At 45.1% G+C, this 21,446-nt stretch overlaps 1 protein-coding gene across 1 annotated transcript in view; it reads right to left on the bottom strand.

The window, feature by feature from the left end:
- The window catches only part of Ctnnbl1 (catenin beta like 1), a 158,152-nt gene that overhangs the window by 93,918 nt on the left and 42,788 nt on the right, over positions 1–21,446 (bottom strand). Inside the window, 2 exon segments of the mRNA XM_005082661.4 lie at positions 3,831–3,928; positions 12,038–12,177. Coding sequence (XP_005082718.1) covers positions 3,831–3,928; positions 12,038–12,177 — 238 coding nt within the window.

Genomic DNA, 21,446 nt, shown 5'->3' with positions numbered 1-21,446 from the left:
TTTCCACTTGACCAAAGAGGAAGGATGTGAGAGAAGAGGAGGAAATAAGGAACCAGACAGACGAGAGGGCTGAAGAGGATTCCTTCTCTACCTGGCCCACTCTACAACACTCAAGAGCTAGATTGGTGTTCTTCTACCCACTATGAGTTTCAGAAATGTCACGTTTAAAAAAACAAAACATGTGGAATCTTGACCAAATAAGTTTTGAATGTTATAATATGCTATACAAGCAGGACTACTGTCATCTCTTAAGATCTACGCCTCTATTCCAGCCCCCACCCCCAGCTGCCTGTTCTAAACATGCAGGCAGACACTTGCCAAACCCTGTCTACAGTCTGCCCACGCAGACAATCTCACAGAGGCCTACAGGACCCAGAACTGCTCCCCACACCTGGGTGCACTCTATCAAGTGTCCCCTCTCATTCTCTCCCTGTGCCAAGCTCATTCTTGCCTTAGTCTCCACCCTGTCCTACTATGCTCTTGGTCATTTTGAATGTCTGGCTTCTTCGTGTACCCAGAACTCTAGAGCACCAGATATAATCTGACCTGCAGGCACTCAATGTCACCCCATTCCACTTTAATTCCCTGAATGACAGTGATGCACTGTGGGTGGCTTACCTGTCTCCCCATTTCTTGTCTCGCCCTCTAAAAGCAGAGACCCCGTCAGTCTTACTCAGTCTTAAACTGCCCAGTTTCTAGGATCCAGAGCAAGTCAGCATGCAGTGAGCATGCAGTGAATGAAGCCCAGAGCCTGCCTTCTCCACATCCTGCCCTGCACCCTCATTACTGGTTTGTTTTTCTTTTAAACAAAACCTCCATCTTTGCATGCCTTATTTAGACCTGTGTCATGCAAATGTTTAAATACAATTACTCACAATGTTTCCTGCAATGTTTTTTGAACTGAAAAATGTTTAAGTTCAACAAACATGTCACTGTGTAGCAGATGACGCTTATCACCATCACCTGACATTTACAAAGTGCTGGATCTCCACCAGTCCTGGAAAATGGCCAACAAGTAGTGGATGCTCTAAAGATCTCCAAATAACTCACTGACTCCTCACATGTACACTGTATGACAGGCACGACTGTTACCTCTACTGTGCAGACAAAACACAACATGGAAGGTAGGCCATTTGCCCAGGGCACACAGTGAGTGGCAGAGCCGCAGCCCTGACCAGTTCCTCAGTGGAATCACAACTCAGGAAAGGAACTGGTTCACAGACTCTATAATCCAATGTGGCAAGTTCCCAGGGACAGAAACTCTGCTGAGCAGATGAGATGGAAAAGCTCCAAAGAGAAGAGCTGAGGCTGGAGGAGGCTTGTCGGAATGATATGAAGGGTGCCAGAAAGCCCAGGGAGGCACTCATTGTAGGCCATCACTGTCTGGTCACTGCACTTAGGAAACACATGTCTGTGGAGGGGTGAGCCAGAGAGTTCTCACCAATACAATAAACCTCACATCTATGATCTCTAGAGAAGTCCATCTTCCAGGCTCCTAAATTGATTTGTTCCAAAGTACAAATACTCCCTTTGTGTATACAGAACGGCAATGAATGAGATCCAAAATTTAAAACCCCAAAGATTCCCAACAATGCCAGGACAGCACTTTGCTCACAAATGTGCTACTCTATTGCTGGGGACTTCCAACTGGGAAAAAGACCAAGGCAATAACTGCAAACTGCACACCACAATAAATCCTGCCGCATGCCCTCTAGCCCTTGCTCCAGTGATTCCAGGCTTCTAATATTGGCCCCAAATTAAAACTATGAAGACAACTCAACCCTTGTAATATGAGAATACTTATCAAACTTCTTCGTCAATGCGGCACCAGGGGCAGATAAATGGAAGCCCACTCGCCAGCTCTGCTCACTGATATTTACTGATGGCTTCTGAGTGGTAGCAGACAAGAGAATAGTACATTGGACTCCAGAAGGCTCAGTGTTTGTGATTCACAAAGGCCCCACCAGGATAAAGTCATAAGAGTCAAAATCTTAAAATAATATAATCATAAAAATTCCTAAACAAACAGGAAATCCTGCACAGCAGCTACCTAATGGCTCCCAAACCTGAGAAGAACTGTTTCCTTCTAGACAGACAATAAAATCTGCGAGATGAGCCTTTGTTGGTGGGCTTGGCAACACGGAGGCACAAAGGGGGCTTTTGTGCGAACTGCTGCTTCTCTGTAGGTTCACAGCAGCCGCCAGGCTAGCTGCTCCTCTCTCATCTTCCCCATTCACACAGGCAAAGAACCGTAATTAAAACCAGCCCAGGGATTAGGCAGGAAGGCGCACACGGGGCCACCGTAATTAACCTCTGGAAGGTAAGACTGCACAAATGACACTGTGGGGACACAGTGCAGGAACAGCCTTCCTACAGATGCTCCTCAAAACAAAAGGATACCCCAGAAGAATCCTTCTCTCACTGAACTGTGGTTCCACGGAAAAATAAAGGTCCCAAAGCCCATGAAAGGGATAGCTCACTCTAGGAAGGGGCTCGAAAGGAAAACAGTCATAGAAATGTCCATGCTAGATGCATAGGGACCTGCTGGACTCCAGCCGAGCTCCAAGACAGTCTTTCATGTCCGGGGGGGTTCACAACCCCTCCACTTACCACATCAGCAGTGTGCTTGGTGTGAGGAAGATCTGCTGCGAGAACCCTAAGGGAAGCGGTAGCCTGTGCTGCAAAGGGGTCTCCTAAGCACTAGGGTTCCCAAGCCAGTTACCCTGATTCCACAGACCTGTGGGTGGGGCCAGAAGGCAGTTGACCAGCACCTATATGCACCTACCATGAGTGTCTGCAATGGTTTCTAGGAAATTAGAGTGCACAGAAAGCAGCATTTGCCACCATTCTCATCAGAAAGGAGAGAAGAAAAGAAAGGGGAGTCCCAAGGAGGGCGTGCATGGAGCACCAATCAGGATTAGGGGAAGAGGCTAGACCAGATCCATTTCCACAGGCTAGCTGGGGTGCCTTTTCAACCTGGCATCCTCCCTGTTTCAATGGACAAAAGCCTGGCTGAGGGGTCCAACAGCAGGGTCCATATGTCTGTGGGTTTCCTCATACGGCAAGCTGGGACCTGGTGGACAGGGGTTGCCTTGGCGCTGCTTGGATAATGGCTGAGGAGGTGAGTGAAGTCTGAGGCTTTGCCTTGGCAGAGGAAGCAAAGACAGACATATATGTGAGTTCAGATCTCAGAATCTGAGGCCAGTCTAGTCCACATTATCAGGTTCCAGGCTAGCCAGGGTCACACTGTGAGACCCTATCACAAACAAAAAAAACTAAACAAGACAGGGGCATGGATGCAGTTCTTACATATAAGCAATCTCAGGTTTGCTCTTGTGTTTTTAGCATTCTCCCAGTCTCCCTGATAACTCATCTTGTATAAAATAAGGATCCATCCTTGATGCAATTATAAAGATCAAGACAGAAAGCAAACATCTGTGAGATCCCACTGTCAAAAGATTATCAGCAACCCAGAGAGAGAGGGCAGGACACGGAATGAGAGAAACAGCAGAGGCTAAGATTCCAGCTCTGTGACCACAGAGATTCTGCTCCACCTTGCCTGTGCCTCAGCTTCCGAGAGGATGTGGCGAGGAAAAGCAGAGCGAAGGGAATGAGAAAAGTCCCGCTAAAGCTCTTATTTAACAGAACTGGGCTTCTGCAGGCTCTCCCTCAGGTCCCACGGAAGAAAGCCCCTCCAGCTGCATTCCTATCTCACTTCCTCCATTCAGCCTCAACACAGAAAGAATTCTATGGCCACCACTGTGCACAGTGCCAAGGATAAGGCCGACACCTTCACAATCCCAAGAAACCCTGAGACATGAACCACTTACCAGAGCATCGATGAGAACTTCTGCCCCTTCTTCACTCTCATGGAGGGTGTCTATGTCTGTCAGCTCCTGAAGCAGATCGACCACGGCTATGGACACATGTGACGAGTGTTAAGGACATCCCATACACATTGAAGCCCTGCAGATTTTTTTTTTTTTTTGGTTCCTTTTGGTTCACCAGCCATTTCATCACTGAAGATGCTTTTTTTTTTTTTTTTTTTTTTTTTTTTGAGACAGGGTTTCCCTGTGTAGCCCTGATTGTCCTAGAACTCACTCTGTAGACCAGGTTGACCTTGAACTCACAGAGACCCACCTGCCTCTGCCTCCCGAGTGCTGGGATTAAAGGTGTGCGACACAACGGCCGGCAGTCACTGCACACATTCGGTTTTGCTACTGCCCTTCCTCTTTCAGTGGGGCTCAGTGAATGCAGCTGAACTGATTCCTGTACAACTCAGTTTGCAGGTCTACTGCATCTTCATAATTCCCAAGCATTAAGTAGGCCATGTGGAGAAGCTGCATTTCCAGCATCTTTGCCCTTATGTCATAATCTCAACTTCTGAGACGCAGCATGATTGGACCTGCCAGGCACACTGTCTACCAGGGGGTCTTCAGAGACCAGGGCAAGAAAGAAGTGCTGGGAAATGTAGAGGAAAAGGTTTCCACGGGGCAGCACTGGACCCTAGCTGCACTCCCCGACAAGTTCCATACTTGGTGAGCAATGGGGCTGGAAAGAGAGTAAGTGCTTAGCAGTGCATGCTGTTCTTGCTCAGCACCCAAGTTTGGTTCCCACAACTCAAGCACTGGGGTGGAAGGGGAACAGGAGGATCACAGGGCTTGCTGCGTCTTAGGAACCCGGGGAGAGAGATAAAACAGGACACACACACAACATCCTCCTGTGACCTCTAAGAACATGAGCACAGCACCCACAGCAACACACCACTCACACCATTCGCACACATACATATAATAAATAAAAGACAATTTTTTTAACAAAGAGAAAAACCCAGTGCTAGGACCTGTGAGGTGCACAATGGCATGCCGTGAGAGCTGGGGAGGGTGCACAGATGGTGGAGAAGGGAGGGAGCCAGACCTGAAGGGGAAGGACCCGCCCTGAAGCTACAACACAGTGCGGAATGGGAGGCAAGGTCAAGTCCGGCAAGCCAGGACAGTTTCACAGAAAGAAAAACAGAAGAGGCAGGACACAATGACAAGAACAAGGAAGTGCTGAGTGACTCAGTGACTGCTGAGTGATGGTCTAGGGACTTCATGAGCATCTTTTGCTGAAAGGAAAAAAAAAAACGGAGTTTACTGACTAGATGACTGTCATGAATAAGTAATTAAACTTCTTATGCCTCTTTTACTCTTTTACTCCTAAAGGTGATATTTATCCAAACCACAAAGTGCTGCTACAGGCAGTATAATGAGCTTAAAGGTCTTTGGACAAAAATCTTTTCACATTTTATAAAAGAAGTAACCGGAAAGCTATTGACACAAAAGACCATGGGTTATACTTGATACACAGAAAACCCAAATACACAAGTCATTTCAATTAAATTTTTAAAAAGCTAACACATTAATGCCTAGAAATCCCAGTGATATTCTGCAAGCAGGAATTAGTAGTTTGTTCTCTGTGAAGGCCAAAACAGTCATCATGAAGCCACCATTTTAAACATCATCATTGGACCAGGGGCCAGGTACTGAGCTCTTATAACAGTGCTATACAATCAAATGTGACCCTCACTTCCCAGACAAGAAAGCTGAAGTGTAGAGTACTTATTGCTTCCACTGGCACAAGAGCTAAGGGAGACCACCCCACTTGCTCCCCCTGCATCTGCCCACTGCCAGGGCAATATGCTTGTGTAATAGCAAAGTGGAAAAGACCAGCTGGGCATGAACAGCTCCTAATACAGAGGCTTGTGGACAAGAGTGGTGTTTACTTCTGTTGTGTGTTTTGGCTTTAAATATTTGGTTTGGGGCCTGATCCTCCTTTTATATGGGAACCCAAAGACTTTCTAACATTTTACCAAGAAAAGTCATTTCTTGGCTTGCTGTTCTGCTTCATTTCAGAATAAGCTTTTCACCCAGTTTAACAAACATCTTATCCCATCCACTACTAACTGATTTTATATAAATTTTCAACTTTCCCCCAAATAGCATTTCAAAAAGCCAGTAAAGAGACCATAATTGTGACTATCAACTACTAGGGACAGTGATATGACCACTAGAGGGAAGGTCATTTTAAGACCAGAATAAAGACCAGAACTCAAAATGGACAGACAAGGAGCCCTCTACCACAGGCAGACGCCAGGCATAGTACCTACCACAGACGCACACTAGGTGCACACTAGGTACAGAGCTCTATCACCAGCAGACACCAGGCACAGAGCACAGAGCTCTATCACTCACACACACACTCTCACACACACACACACACACACACACACACACACACACACACACACACACAGTTCTCTACCACACACACACTGGGCATGGGTGACAGGCTCCTCTACTGCAGTTACAATCTCAACTGCACAAGGTTCTAGAGCTCTCCCATCTAAGTATAACATGAAAACAGAAAGTCTGTCTGAAGATGACTAAAACACTGTTTTGATTTGTCTTTATAGCCTATTTTGTCATGTTGAGTAAAAAGACCACCCCACTTGCTCCCCCTGTATCTGCCCACTACTAGGACAATATGTTTGTATAATAGCAAAGTGGAAAAGACCAGCTGGGCATGAACAGCTCCTAATACAGAGGCTTTTGAACAAGAGTGGTGTTTACTTCTGTTGTGTGTTTTGGCTTTAAATATTTGGTTTGGGGCCTGATCCTCCTTAGTATTGGTACAGAAACTGTTAATCTTATTAATATCCATAGAGATGTGTCCACAAGGAACAAAGTTATTAAAAAAGAGGAAGAAGAATGAGATGCATTGAACAGATGGCTTCTTAAAAGTCATTTAAAAAAGACAAACCAGTATAAATTCTGAGGATGCAAGTGATTTAATGCAGCAAATACAGTTTTCTTTAATAAAAATGTTTCTGTTTTCTTTGTGGATTGGGTAAGTGATTAGATATAGCTGGATTAATGCAAATAGATTTCAAACCCAGACAACATAGTTCTCCCTGTTGAAAACAGCAGCACAAAGTCCCCAGACTGGATCTGGATTCTTAAATTTATACTGACCCTAAATCAAGCTATATGGAGAAAGCACATGCAGTTAACACTGAGTGCCTACTGATGCCAGCAGGCACCAGCAAGCCACAGTGGAAATGTCCAAAGCAGGTCGCAACCACCCTAACCTTCTGAAGGCACGGCAGGCAAGATCAAATGTTTAATTAAGAGGGCTCTATTTTCCAAAATTGCCATTTTAGGTCTTTATTCTTAATCCTAATCTAAACATGTTCTTCAGAATATACTGACTGACTCAAGAAACAAGAGTGACTTATCAGTAGGCATTATCTAGGAAGTCAGGCGACACAGGAAGAAAATATGTCAATTCTTTATGTTATAATTTTGAATCTGGAAATATAAGAACGAGACTAGCTCCTAGGAAAACAACAGCTTAAGATGTGCACGTCTTGTTAGACTGTGCTTGCAGGAGAGCAGCGGAGCAGGAACCGGCTCCCTCCCAGTCCAATTAGAAAAAAGCCCCTTGGCAGCTCAAACCTTCCCAGCCCTATTCTTGCTCATTAATGCTGGGCCTATATCACAAGGCACCCTAGACTACAGTGCACACCCTCTGGGATAATATGGTGTCTCAGTCAGTTGGTTCCACTTTAGCATTGCCAGACCAGACTGCTTAAGTTCAATTGATCCCTGTTGGTCTAAGAAAAACATGCCTGTTCCTTTTCCAAATTCCCACAGTAATTCTTCACAAAACAGCAAGGACAGCACCACAAGTTCTCTGACTTGCAAAAGTCTGAGCAAATACTAGCTTAGAAAACAAACGTGAGCATCACTTCCTAAAGCTGGCCCACACACAAAGGTGCTGACCCATTGCCCCCACCAGGGAAACACTAACACGTTTGTCCCTTCCTGCACATCCAGTTAATGTCACAATGAGATCTTTTTTTTTTTTTTCTTTTTTCTGAATCACAGGAGCAGGGGAGGGGTCAGAGGAATGGGTCGGCTTAGATGGTCTGATCCTTTTGTTAAAGGGCAGGACACTTGCTGTAGAGCTGGAGGCAGTTAGCTCCCTTCCTTCTCTTTCTCTGGTGTCTTGATAGTCTGTGATGACTACAGGCCTGCAGCACGGGAAGAACAGCTGCTTCCAGTGTCCAGGTAGAAACACTGAAACAAACCGAAAATGGCCTCACCCCACTGGAGGCTTCCAATCTGTAAGCCCCCAGTCCTGACCAGCCCCAAGCCAGGAATGATGCTCCCCTCCTCAGAGCTCCTAGGACATTTCCTGAGCATATGGCTCCAAGGGCACCTCCCAACACGCACCAGGCAGTAACCTGAGTGCTTTGCCATAGGGGCTGTCTCTTGCTTCCTAGTATGTACAATGTACCTATCACACAACAGAACTGAGAGGAGCCAAATCTACCAAAAAGATCTCAGTAAGGCCACACTGACTGGCCACTCAATAGAGAACATGGCAAATGACACAATAACTGGATACTTACAAATCTGAGACTACCGTGACTTTTTTAATTGTAGCAAAAGTAACCAGCTACTATTGGTGATTCTCCTTGTTTTATTTCTATTCATTCCTTCGGGCAAATTGAGAAACCCTGGCTTACACCAGGCCAGAACTGAACTGTTGTTTAGTGATACCTGAGAAAACTGTCCTTTGCTCCTTCGGTCTTATTTCCTGTAGAAACACTCCAAATGGTTCACACCCAACACCATGTTGGGGGCGGGGGCGGCACTCTGAACATGTCCAAATTAATTTATGTTAGAGGAAATTATTCTAAAATGTGATATTTTGAGAGGGCAGCAGCTGTTTGGCTCTACCTCATGCTCCTCTAAACACATTTAAAGTAACCCTTCGTGCCCTGTAAGGTGGGCCCCCTCCCTCTCTCCTCACAGACCTGAGTTCCACTCTGCAGCCAGTCCACAGCAGCGGCTGGGCTCCAGCCTCTGGGGGGACAGCACAGACAGCTGACAAGCCCTCACCAGCGGCAGTGGTGCAGAAAGCCGGGATCAACTCTGCAGCAGCTCCTCACGCTTGAAAGGACTGAAGGACGAGGCACAAGCTGTTGCCTCACATTGGCCGCCTCTTAAGGTTACAACAAACCAGACTCAGATCCAATTAAAATCCCCATCATTTATGTTTCCTCTGAGAAGGACAAAGCAAAGATGACCCGTGCTTGCAGGGAACACAACCAGCCATGTATGGGCCTGGGTGATAAATGAAGAGTTAAAAAAAGATTAAAAATTGAAGTCATGACAGCCATGAAATTGTTTATTCATGGTAAGGTGTTTCAGACAGTTACAGCTGTACAACAGTAAATTGTTAACAACCGTTTCCTGAAGAATTTCCATTATAGATCACAGATAAGACAAGAAGCGGGTGTGGCATTGGGGGAGATCACCCTTCGATACAGCTGGTATGTTAGCTGCAAGTTGGGAGGGCTCCCCTTTCCCGAAATCACTTTCAAGAAAACTTGCACTTTGAAGAGGATGACATTTACCCTAATTGCTGCATCTAATTAAAATTAAGGTAATTAAAAATATTTCAAATGCACTTTAAATATGATGTAGGGCATAATTAAAACTCAGATTTTAAAAAATATCATTAGGGCAGTTGGGTGAGGGCTGGCAGAAAGGCGGGGAAGAATGGTCGGCTCTGGGGAAACAGGAGGGAAATGGCAGTCTGTCAAAGACGTTACAGGGAGATATGGTTTCTCCTTTTTAAAGACCAGAACGTACCAACTTGAACATCTGTGCCCTTGCCTTTCCCAAGAACTCAGATGTCGAGCAGCGCAGCTCACGTCAGTCTTCTTCCCAGCAGGAACGGGCCAGTGAATCAGAAATGTCAGCAGCTTGCAGCACCGCTGCTATTGTTTTGAAATCACGGGATGAGAAGAATGAGTGCCAGAGTTTCCAGAAACAGAACGGGTAATTTCTGTCTTGAAATGCAGAATGGCAGGTGACTAAGCGACTCTGTCAAGGGCACAGGGAATCCTATTGGGGAGACAGCAGGTGTGCTGTAGGGAATGCAGGGTCATGACATGCAGTCCCAACAGCTGGCTTGTCGACTGCCTTGGGAGCATGAAGACCAGAGTTCAATCTCCAGAGCCCACACTAAAAAACTGGGTGCAGTGGGGTGCACCTGTACCCCTAATAATGGTAAGACAGAAAGCAGACAGAGGCAGATCCCTAAAAATGTGCAGGCCACCTAGCCTGGCCTGTATGTTAAAGTTCCAGGCCAATGAGAGACCCGCTCTCAAACCAAAGGTGGAAGGTTCCTGAGCACTGCCCATGAAGTTGTCTTCTGACCTCCACACATGCCCTGTGCCCTGCCCCCACCACACGCACAAATACAATAATAAATGACAAATGAATCAAACAAGGCAGTAGGCTACGCCTGGTGCGACTCTGAAATTTACTACCCAATATGTAAACCACAGAGGTGATATTACAGCTAGACTGCTCAGTCACTGAACCTCCCCTGGAGTAGACCAGTCTTGTATCATGTACCTGTAACAGACAGAACCAATGTTTATAGCCCCGCCCCCAAATTCCTATGTTGAAACCTAACTTCCAGTGTGATGATACTTGGAGGCAGGGACTTTGGGAAGTGAAGAGGCCAGGGGCCCCACAGGTGAGATCAGTGTCCTCATAAAGAGACTCAGCAAGTTCTTTGCCCTGTTACTATGAGAGGAACCAGGACGCAGGAACCCCAAAGTACCAGATACTGCCCAACACCAGAACTAAGGAAATAATTTTTAGTCATTTATGAGCCGCTTGGTCTATGGTACTTTGTAATAGTAGCTCAAGGTACCTAAGATAATGGTCATGGCATGCTTATGGGTTAATGCTACCTGAACACCCGCACAGCAGATAGTGCAGAGGGCCCAACACTGAGCTCAACACCTAACAGGCACTCAGGTATGCCTCTGAACGAGCTTGTGGGAAAGCTCAGTCAGAAACCAGCTGACCCAGAACCCCACAGCAAACCCCGGCAGTCGTTAATCCAGGGATGGGTGGAGCAATTCTTAACCCTAACAGTACACAAAGCATCAGAAACAGCTTAAGATTGCCCTTCACGAAGCCACATTAAAATTACTCACTGATTTATTTCTGTGAGAATTATCAGTCAGGAAAGAGCCTAGTCAGACATGCTCTCAGGAGAGAGATTACCAGAGAGATGAAAATAACACAACACAGGGGCAGATTTCCTGTGAACAGCACTCAAGCAGACTCACTCCAGTTGTCTCTCACCTCTGCAAAGCTGGATTCAGACAGACTAGAATCTATTTAACAAATATAACCCCATGCATGGCACATAAAACACATACACACTGCAGGACAGCATAGACTAAGTATGAAATGGTTTAGAAGTCATGACACAGATTTCGTTACATAGAACATTACCAAGTGCCTACCAGGCACCAGGAGCTCTGTGTGATGAGCTAATGTCTCTGTCTCTAATTTCCTCAATAACACTAAGGGACAAGGTTGCCAACTCTAGCTTTTCAAGTGAAAATACCAAATTTTACAGAAAATGAGGCCAAGAATCAAGTCCACCTTGTCTGTTTAGGTCTAATGCTCATTCAACAAATAGGAAATACTATTTACTGAACATTGATACCCAGTTTTTTCTAAGGGACTAGAAAATAGTAGTGGACAAAACAGACAAGCTTCCCTATCCTTTGGACATCCCGACAAGCATTCTGCCATGGTTCACTGCCTCCTCCAGCCTCAATCCACAGAGCCATCTGTTAGTAGCAGAATGATGTCTACATTAACACATTCAAATCTGTCTGCTCTTGCTTCAATAAGGAGCTTCCAAATTCTGATCTGGAAAATTAATGCTGTTGGTGAATGGACAGTGTGTTCTAGTACTAACAGAGACCAGGACACCTAGGGATCTGCCCAAGGCCTGCTAACAAATAAAACTCAGATCTTCAGATGAGTAAAGAGCAGTGTGTATTTCAGGATGGGAGAGGATAGAATGGAAATGGAAGAGAGACGGACAGGCATAGAGAGTAAACAGCTCTTCCAGTATCAGCCTTCCACCCCGCAGGTCTGAAGGATATCTGTATTGTCATGTCCCAGCAAGCCGAGAAGGGACTGCACAGCACTCAGCTCCACTAGAAGGTGGTACAGGTCTGGCATGGTGGCCACCACATGCATCTCCTGAATGATGTCATTGAGGTCCAGCTCGGATTCCATGAACCTAGGAGAGGAGAACAGGACAGGGTCACTGAAAGGCAAGAGATACTCCTGCATGGGAAAGCAAACAAGAACAATCACAACTGACACAATCTGTCAAAATGTCTACAACAGACCAACCAAGAAGTACACTCATCCAGACATCACACTGTCACACCATTTCCTTGGGAAATCGATTTCCTCATTACAAAAATCAATCTTGGATTCAGATCTCATTACAGGGGTCCCTTCACTCCTACAGCCACGGCTGTCTTTTAAGATCCTCAAAGCATTCTGCAGCAATAAATGATCTGCCTTCCAGTCCTATGGATTAGCTACCATTACCCCTTGGGGTGCAATTCACCCTGGGGCCCTGGACTGACCATGTCCTAATCCAAAGAGGGTTTCTCTTACTCCCCTTCAGATTGAGAACCAATTATTCTAATCACCCACACAAAGAAAGAAACGAGACACTGCAGCTTCTCCAGTAGTCACCCTCTTCCTTCAGGATACCTCTGGTGAGATGAGACAGGCTACAGGTCAAGCTGATCTAGTCTCTGACATTCTGCAGTCACTGCCCTCTGTCACTCACATGTCTACTCTGGACCTTCTCCCAAACCTCTGTGCAGACACAGGGAACAGGCCTACTTCACATTCCCTCTGCAAGCCCTCCGCAGTGCCTGATGACTAAAGAGTGCCCAAATGAACAAGACAGGAATATTTGTTCTCAGAAGCAAATGAGCTAATGCAAGTACAGCAGCTAAACAATACCTGACCCAAAGTGACCAAGAGGACACAATGGCTACCCAGGCTACAGGACCCAATGGGCTGGGCTTGTACCTGGTTCAGTTACTTTCTTGGTATCTCTGTCTGTCACTTTCTTCTTCTCTAAGTGCAACAATTGTAGGGGGGTGTTCTTCTGTATATATGTTTCTTTTACTGGTTGATAAATAAAACTGTTTGGCCAATAGAGGCAGGAAGATAGGCAGGACTAGGAGACGAGGAGAATTCTGGGAAAGGTAGGCAGAGAGGCGTGGCAGGAGAGGATACCATGTAGACCACAAAGGAGTAACAGGTCTGAACCATTCTCCAGTCAGCCAAGACCATGTGAAAATACATAGATTAATAGAAATGGGTGATAATTAAGACAGAGCTAGCCAATGAAAAACACTGTCCATGGGCCAACAGTTTTATAATTAATATAAATCTTTGTGTGTTTATTTGGGGCTGAAGCGGCAGGCCTGGCAGGACAAAGAAAATCCAGCAACAGACAATAATGGTACCTAGCCCACAGAGTGCTGTTAAATAAGAGTCAAAACATACAGAACACTTAGCACAGAATCAAACTCCTAAGAAGCAGGAAGAACCTGTGCTTACTGCTTCTATGCTGGGCTACTACCATTACTCAAAGTTCAGTTTCTCCACTTGAATGTATGCTTTGGACAGACAGGAACACTAGTTTTTGTCTCTTATATCCACAGATGCCCATCTCACTAAGTGGAGGCCACAGAGAGGGAGGGAGGGAGGGAGGGGAGGGGAGGGGAGGGGAGGGAGGACTTAAGCAGGGCCTGTGGAAGCCATGAAGGATGTCTCATCTTCTGGATGCTAAAGGTTAGGTAGACACTGGAATCAAGAATCCATAAAGAACAAAACCTAGAGATTATATTTTGTTAAAATACCCACTTAATGCCCTTTGCTATTGTTTTTCCTGCCATTATTTTCAATCAGTTACATATATGTTTTATAATTGAGAAATATTACTTTTAACAGAAACCCGGGAAAACAAAGGCAAACTATTGAAAAATATTCTAAAGTCATCCATAATCCTCTGAGCCAGAGATAACCATTGATGATATTCCAGTGTCACTGGGTCATTTTTCTCAATTCTTAGTCTTTCATCCACAAAGCAAATCTCTGTGGTCTATGTTCAATTTCACTGCTGCTGTTACCACCAGCTACACATTCTTTACAACAGGAAGAGCCAATTCCTGACAACCTGCTACTGCTAGCTCTTCTCCCAAGAAGCCCCTTGCCGATTGCACCACTCTCACTGGTGCTGAGCCTGGCCCTGGCTTCCAAATCCTTCTCAAGACAAAGCTCCAAGAAGGGACTGCCAATCAGTCAGAGTGTGTGGGAGACTTTATCTGAAATTCCTGCTGTAAATCATCAATTTTAAACAACTGCATGGTACACTTGCTCGTATTGGTGGACTGTAATTCATCTAAAGAATTCTCCTCTCTCAGACACTCAGATAGTTTCTAATTCCCGCCCCCCTCCCCATAACAAATGGCATGTAGCTGTGTGTATTCACAGTCACTGTGCGGGGTAAATTCCCAGGAAGGAAAGCGCCAAGTCTAGGAGCATGCATGACTTCACAGACTTTGATAAACTCTGTCACAAAGGCAACAACCGTGTTTGAAGGGCTGCTTCCTCTTCGTCTCTTCCTAAGCAGTAGTAGCTACTCAACATTGGCTCCAGTGCATGACAGCAAAGAAGGCTCTTTACAGTTTTTACATTTCTGATTTAAAAAAAAAAGAATGGCTGTTAATATTTCCATTTATCCTTTAACCATTTTTAAACCAGGGTCTTATCTAATCTCCTAATTTATAAGATGTTCTCTATATACTAAGGAAATTCATCTCTGTCCCGCTGTAAAAAAATAAAAAATAAACCAAGGAGGAAATTATCTCTAATTTATATGCTATGCTTTTTGGACATATTGGTCTTTATTTTTATTTATCAAAATAAAAGTTTTCAAAAATCCAGGTAGTCACATCTTTGTCTGCCAACTCTATTTCAGAAGTATATAATAAGATGTTTTATGTCCTATGAAATTTATTTTAACATGCTACAGGGCAAGGTCAACTTTATTTTCTACGAATGTTTGGCCAGCTGCCGCAACTCCATCATCTACCCTTTCCCTCACATCTGAAGAAATGCCATCCATCATACCCTAAACTATGATGCATATTTCCATCTGTTTCTAGCTTTCCACTCTGTCTCACTGATCTGTTTACAAACTCTGGAGCCTCCACATTCCCACACTGCTACCGTTTTCATCTGCTGCTATAAAACATGCCCTTGTTATTCTTTTCCAGTCAAGCTTTCTTGCCTGTTTATTATTCAAAGCAAGTTCTATAATCATTTTATAAGATTCCCCAATATCACTTTTTAAAGGATCCTTCTCCTGTGCTTGCAAATAGATTATGTTTTTAGATCATTCAGAATTATGGATCTGGAGGGTTTGTGCAGGGCTGGGAGCTTTAAGTGCAGGGACAGAGCACTTGCCTGGCATACAGAAGGCCCTAGGTTCAATACCCAGCACCACAAAAGGAAAAGAAAATTGCACTGATGTCAAGCATCAATGTGTGGGGTGGGCCAGGTAGTCTCAAAAGAGCATAAAGTGCAGAGGGTACTTGATGATGCAATTCAAATCACGAGAAGGCTCCTCCAGGGCAAACTACTTAATACTCACCTCTGGTCTCCAACACCTGGCTCACTCAATGGTGACCAAAGAAACTAGTGTGGGTGCCTGTCAGAGGAAGAACAAAGGCAAGCGCTGCCACAAGTATTACTGTGACTTGAGTCTGCTTAAAATAGGACACGATGAAGTCCTCATGATGACTAGGGGACCTGAAGCTCCATTCCAGAGCCATACTTCAGGACAGAGAAACTGACTCTGGGAAGTAACCAAGACTTCAAGGAAACATGTACTTTCTCATATAAGATAATCTTATGATTTTTTTTTTATTCTTGGGAATCTTAAGACCCAGAATTGCCAAAAGATGGAATAGGTTTCTTTGCCAAGTTAGATCTCTGTCACTGGGGATGATATAAAAAATAAACACTAGCCCAGGATGGTGGCACACACCTTTAATCTCAACACTTGGGACACAGAGGCAGATGGATCTTGGTGTGTTCCAGTTTGAGCTACATAATGAGTTTCAGGCCACCTAGGGCTGCATATTACTTTGCCTCAAAAATAAAATAAAATCCCAATTAAGAGTGTTGGTAAGTGCCTGCAATCCCAGCCTAGGAGGACCACAAGTTCAAGACCACCTTGGCTACATAGTGAGTTCAAGAGCACTCTCAGCCACACTCGGAGACCTTGTCTGAAAAACAAAAGCTGGGGCATACATAACCCAGCAGTGGACAGCTTGCCTACTAGGTACAGTGTCCTGGTGCCCAACCTTAGCACCACTAAATACATAAACAAACAGAATTCAAGGCTTAGACAACAGTAGTAACAGACTGTTCCTTTCAGTCCAACTTCACAACTCTCTGAAACACATGATATTAGCCCTAAACTTTTAAGATTCAGATGGTCAGAACATGATTCAAACAAAACAAACAAGAAGAGAAGCAAACTCTAAGTACATCACAAAAGTCCTACTAGGCACAGTGCTACATGGGTAATGAGACATAATGAGAAATACCTGGACCCAGGAAAGACTGATCTGGATGTGACCATAGTTGTGTGCCAACAAACACTCTCCAAACCTATACAGATGCCAGTCACTGACTTAGGTACAGAGACTATAATAGACCAAAAAATCAGCCCAGTGTCTCAGAGCTCCCAGCCTACCATGAATGCAAGCCATCCATTACACACTCGTAAGTGTAAGGATGTCCAGTGCTTCCCAAAGAGCTGCCACTGAAACACTCAGTGTGGCCAAAGACAGATGTTAACTACTTATTCCTAAATCTTGACTTCCTTAACTTCCTCGCTGAAGGATAGTGAGGATTTAAAGAAACAATACATATAAAGTGCCTAATAACACTGTTGGCTCACAGCAGCTGCCTTGAGTTTGGTATATTATTAAAAAGACAATTCTCTTGTTTCAGCTGTCCACGTACAGCGCACTCACTTAAAACACAGACTACTATTTGCAGAAGACTGTCTTCAGGGAACCAGTACAGCTTCAGCAACACATGACTCACAGTCAGGGTGAAGGTCAGGTGAGAGGTGACAGGAAAGCAACAGAGCAACATATTAAAACAGTAACCAGGCAGAGATGGGGTCAGGGACTCCATCTGACAGGACGGAAAATGTTCTCTTAGTCTGCCCATGCTCATTTGCTTCAGACAAGCAAGATGTTCTCCCTCAACCATGAGAGTGAATATTAACAAACGACCTCGGTGTTCGAAAACATGGGACTACAAAACATGACGAGTCTTAGATGCAGTCACACTAGCAGCCATCACTACAGAGGGGCCATAACAATACATCCAACCCAATTAAAACAGCTTTTCTTAAGGTGCGGTCCCTTGATGTGACTGAGGCAGTGGGAGATCCCTGGGGAAGGAGAAAACTGACAGATCAAAAATTTCACAATTCTAAGATACTATCAGCCCTTTCCAAACTTCTTTCACCAGAATATATACCCTGGAGTTTTCCCAAGGTCCAGAGAGGTTCACTGGAGAGAGAGAGACAGAGAGACAGAGAGACAGAGAGAGAGAGAGAGAGAGAGACAGAGAGAGAGAGAGAGACAGAGAGAGAGAGAGAGAGAGAGAGACAGAGAGAGAGAGAGAGACAGAGAGAGAGAGAGAGAGAGTATGTGTGTGTGAGAGAGATCTATGGTGTATGCAAGCATGTGTGCTACTGTGCACACCTGTGTGCATACACAGAGACTAGAGGAGGATCTCAGGTGTCCTGTCATTCTCCATCTAATTCCCTTGAGGGACTCACAAAACGCAGAGCTAGGCTGGTGGCCTCAATTCTCAGTGAACTTCCTGTATCAATCCCCAAAGTGCTAGTGTTACAGGAAATGTGCAGGCCTTTCACAGGGATGCTGGGAATCTGAACTCAGGCCTTTGTGCTTACACAGCAAAGTGCTCTTACCAAATGAGCCATCTGCACAACTCCTAGATCATTATCTTGAGGGCAAGTAGCATATAGACTTGCACGCTCTTGTGTTTGCTACAGTTTTTTAAGAAAAGCACTTCAGGGTACTCGAGTGAAAGTGCAAAGGGGTCATGAGACAAAAAGAAAAGGTTTGCATCACTATACTAAATGATTCTGTCCCTGCGACAATGGAGAGCTTAAAGCCCACTACAAAAGTAGCACCCTCAGTGTGATGTTTGGGAGAGAAATCACAGTGCTAGAGGAGGCTGCTGGAGGAAGGCTGTTAGCTCAATCTGAAACACAGCCAAATGAAGAGGATGCGATCAAAACGGCACTCACATGTACAGGAAAATAAATCCAAACATTTCTGATCTCAACCAAACAGTCTCATTCAAATACACAAGAGCAATTTTCATCTTAATTGCTCCTGGCCGATCTGGAGAATTATGGAAGACATTGTGCCAGCAAGAATTCAAGAACCCAAGGTTAAAGCACAGATAGTTTCCTAACTGCTTTTTGACACAACAAAAATAGCTCTTTATGTGCAATTTCAGTTTTTATATGTTCAAATTTCAAACTAAAGTAGCACATAAACTTTTTTTTCAAAATGGCAAACACTGTTTAAAGAAATAAACCTCTTTCTGAAAAGCAGCTTATCAATGGCCCCACAAGAGACCACTGGTATCTAATGAGAGGCCAGCGGCCACAGTTGCCATCACTTCACCACTCTCGGCCACAGGGCAATGGCCACCTAGGGCACAGAGGCGATGCTGCCATTCCAAGGCACAAAGCAGATCTCACATTTTCAGCACCATCAACCTGCAGCACAGCTTCCTCCCGAGGGGTGCTTGGCTTCCAGGCCATAGGGATACAATAAAGATAACAAAGATTGCACGGGAGCCCTCATGTTTACTGAGCATCTGCAGTCCAGCAGATACCGCACCAATGCCACAGGAACAAACCCAACACAATCTACACCCAACTGCAACAGCCTAACAAGAAAACAAGCAGCAAAGGTGTTAAAGAGTGACCATGTCTACTGTTGAGTACATAGGAAGAAAGTGCAGCTGGAGGGAGAAGGAAAGGATAGGACAGGTAACTGAGAGTAGCTTTCAGAATTACAACTGCATGCCCTGCAGCCTGGGCATTCAATCAATGTTTAGGAATTCCTATAGGAATATGCAAGCACAAAGGCATGAATATATACAAGGAAATCTACTTGCCACAGCTTATAAAAGCCAATGTTTAAAATAATCTAAAACTGCTAGAGATGGCTTAGCAGTTGAGAGCACTGACTGCTCTTCCAGAGGACCCAAGTTCAATTCCCAGCTTCTATATCGTGGTTAACAAACATCTGTATGTAATTCCAGTTCCAGAAGATCCAAAACCCTCTTGTAACCTCCACAGTACCAAGCACACATTTGTATGCAGGCAAAACACTCATGCATACAGCAAGCCTGGGAAACTATGTGACTTGTGCCTTGGAATGGCTGGCCTTGTGACCGATTCTATGAAGACCCCTTTAGACTGTTTCCTATACCCTGTTTTATGCTATACAATGGCCTATTCAAATTTGAGTTTATATAACAGAAAATGTTTTCTTGTCTATCTGCCTTTTGTTTTTTCTGGTGGGTAGTATTTTATGGTTAGGAAATCCCACAGTGTACTTAGTTATTTTTATACTGATGGAGTTTTCAGCTGTAGATACTGGGGTAGTAGTAGGGTCAGTACAGCAAAGGGAGTTCCATTTCTTATTCTACTTATGCAGTGAAGCTTTTTTACAATAACATCAGTCTGTGTGATACCTGTGTAATTAAACTCGAGCACACATGCACACACTACAGCGTGAACTGCTTCTGTGAGGTGGAGGTCAGCAGAACACCAGAGGTAACGCAAGTGCTAGGAAGTGCGGCTGTGATCTAGCTGCTGTCACAGGGGCTGGGATTTCCCTGCCCTGTCCGTGTCCCTTCACCCATAGAAAAGAAGATTCGTGCCATCCCAAGGCACAAGTCACAATGCCTCCCAGGCTTGCTGTGAAAATTCTCTGCCCTCTAGCAAACTGGGAATTGTGTTTTCTCTCTCCTTCCCCTGCTTCTCATCTTCTCAAGCATGTGAGTGTATCCATGTGTCTGTGTGTGTCTGTGCAGGCACACGTGCCATGATGCACACGCAGAGATCAAAGCACAATCTTAGGTGCTGTCCTCACCTCCCACCTTGTTTGAGATGGTCTTTTATACTCTACTGTGCACACGAGGCTAGCTGGCCCATGAGCTTCAAAGGATTCTCCATCTCTGCCCCCATCTCGATGGAGAAGCATTAGGGTTACAGGCATGCTACCCACCCAGCTTTACATGGGTTTGCAGGTTCAAACTTAAATCCTCACACTCGTGGGACAAGTATTGTGAGCTGCACACCTAACACAAGGCCCAGCTCAAACACTACCTTTCTTGTGAGGTCCCACAAAGCATTTGCTCCTCCTTCTCCTACGCTCCCATAGCACTCCGCTTATATCTCTACCGGTGTATTTCCTTCTGCCTCACATTAATAGTCAGTCTCCCTAGTAACCTACAAACTCGAATGCAAAGATCCTACCATCCACCTCTTAATTGCCTCAGGGCTTTGGGCCTATTAAAATTCATTAAACCATTTATCTGGGAAGGGAGAAAGACAGGGAAGAAAACAGAGATTTAGAACTCTAAAATCTATACAAATCTTTAATCCTTTTTAATTGGGATTCAAGATTGAGAGATCGAAGATCCCACACTATGGCTCCTTGAGGTAAAACATTTCAGGAGCATCTACTGCGCAAAGGTGCAGAGCCACAAGCTGGCCATTGTTCTCACTTCACCTTCCCAACAACCCCCTGGCCTCTCACAGGAGAGGCGCTGAAGCTGAGAAAGAAGGGATAGTTCACCGTCATTCGGGGTCCCACGCACACCTGTCTGACCTAAGTTTGGGACATTCTCTCTGCAATAAAGCTTTCACCTGGCAGTCATGGGTGGTATCCTGGGGCACTAAAAGAAGGACATAGGAAAGAGTTAGCACAATAGGGCTGCTCTTCGGAAAGCCTGCCTGCTTCCGAGGCTGACCCAGAGCTGGTTAAGGGCGCTACGGGTGCTCTTCGGCCAGGCCGTAACACCCCAGAGCTGCTTGCTTTCTGGAAGTCTGGAATTGTGGTGGTTCTGGCTGTCAGAGAACGCAGACACAAACAAGTCAGTGCAGTTCTCTGCAGGAAGATGCAGTGCTGTCTGTCTGTCCTCCACCAGGGGAAGGAAACAGGAAGCCTGGACAGACTTCTCTAGACTCTGCACATGTGCACCAACACCTTTGTGGACTCCTGCCATAATAAACCAAAGCCCTTGGCATCACTGGCTCAAGTCCTGTGTGTCTTTCCAGTGACTTCCCAAACTTGTGGACCATACTGGGATCCTGATCAAGTCACAAAAAGC

The sequence above is a fragment of the Mesocricetus auratus genome, unplaced genomic scaffold (genome assembly GCF_017639785.1).
Source record: "Mesocricetus auratus isolate SY011 unplaced genomic scaffold, BCM_Maur_2.0 Super-Scaffold_100028, whole genome shotgun sequence".
Lineage (NCBI taxonomy): Eukaryota > Metazoa > Chordata > Mammalia > Rodentia > Cricetidae > Mesocricetus > Mesocricetus auratus.
This window is presented reverse-complemented; position numbering and strand designations above follow the sequence as displayed.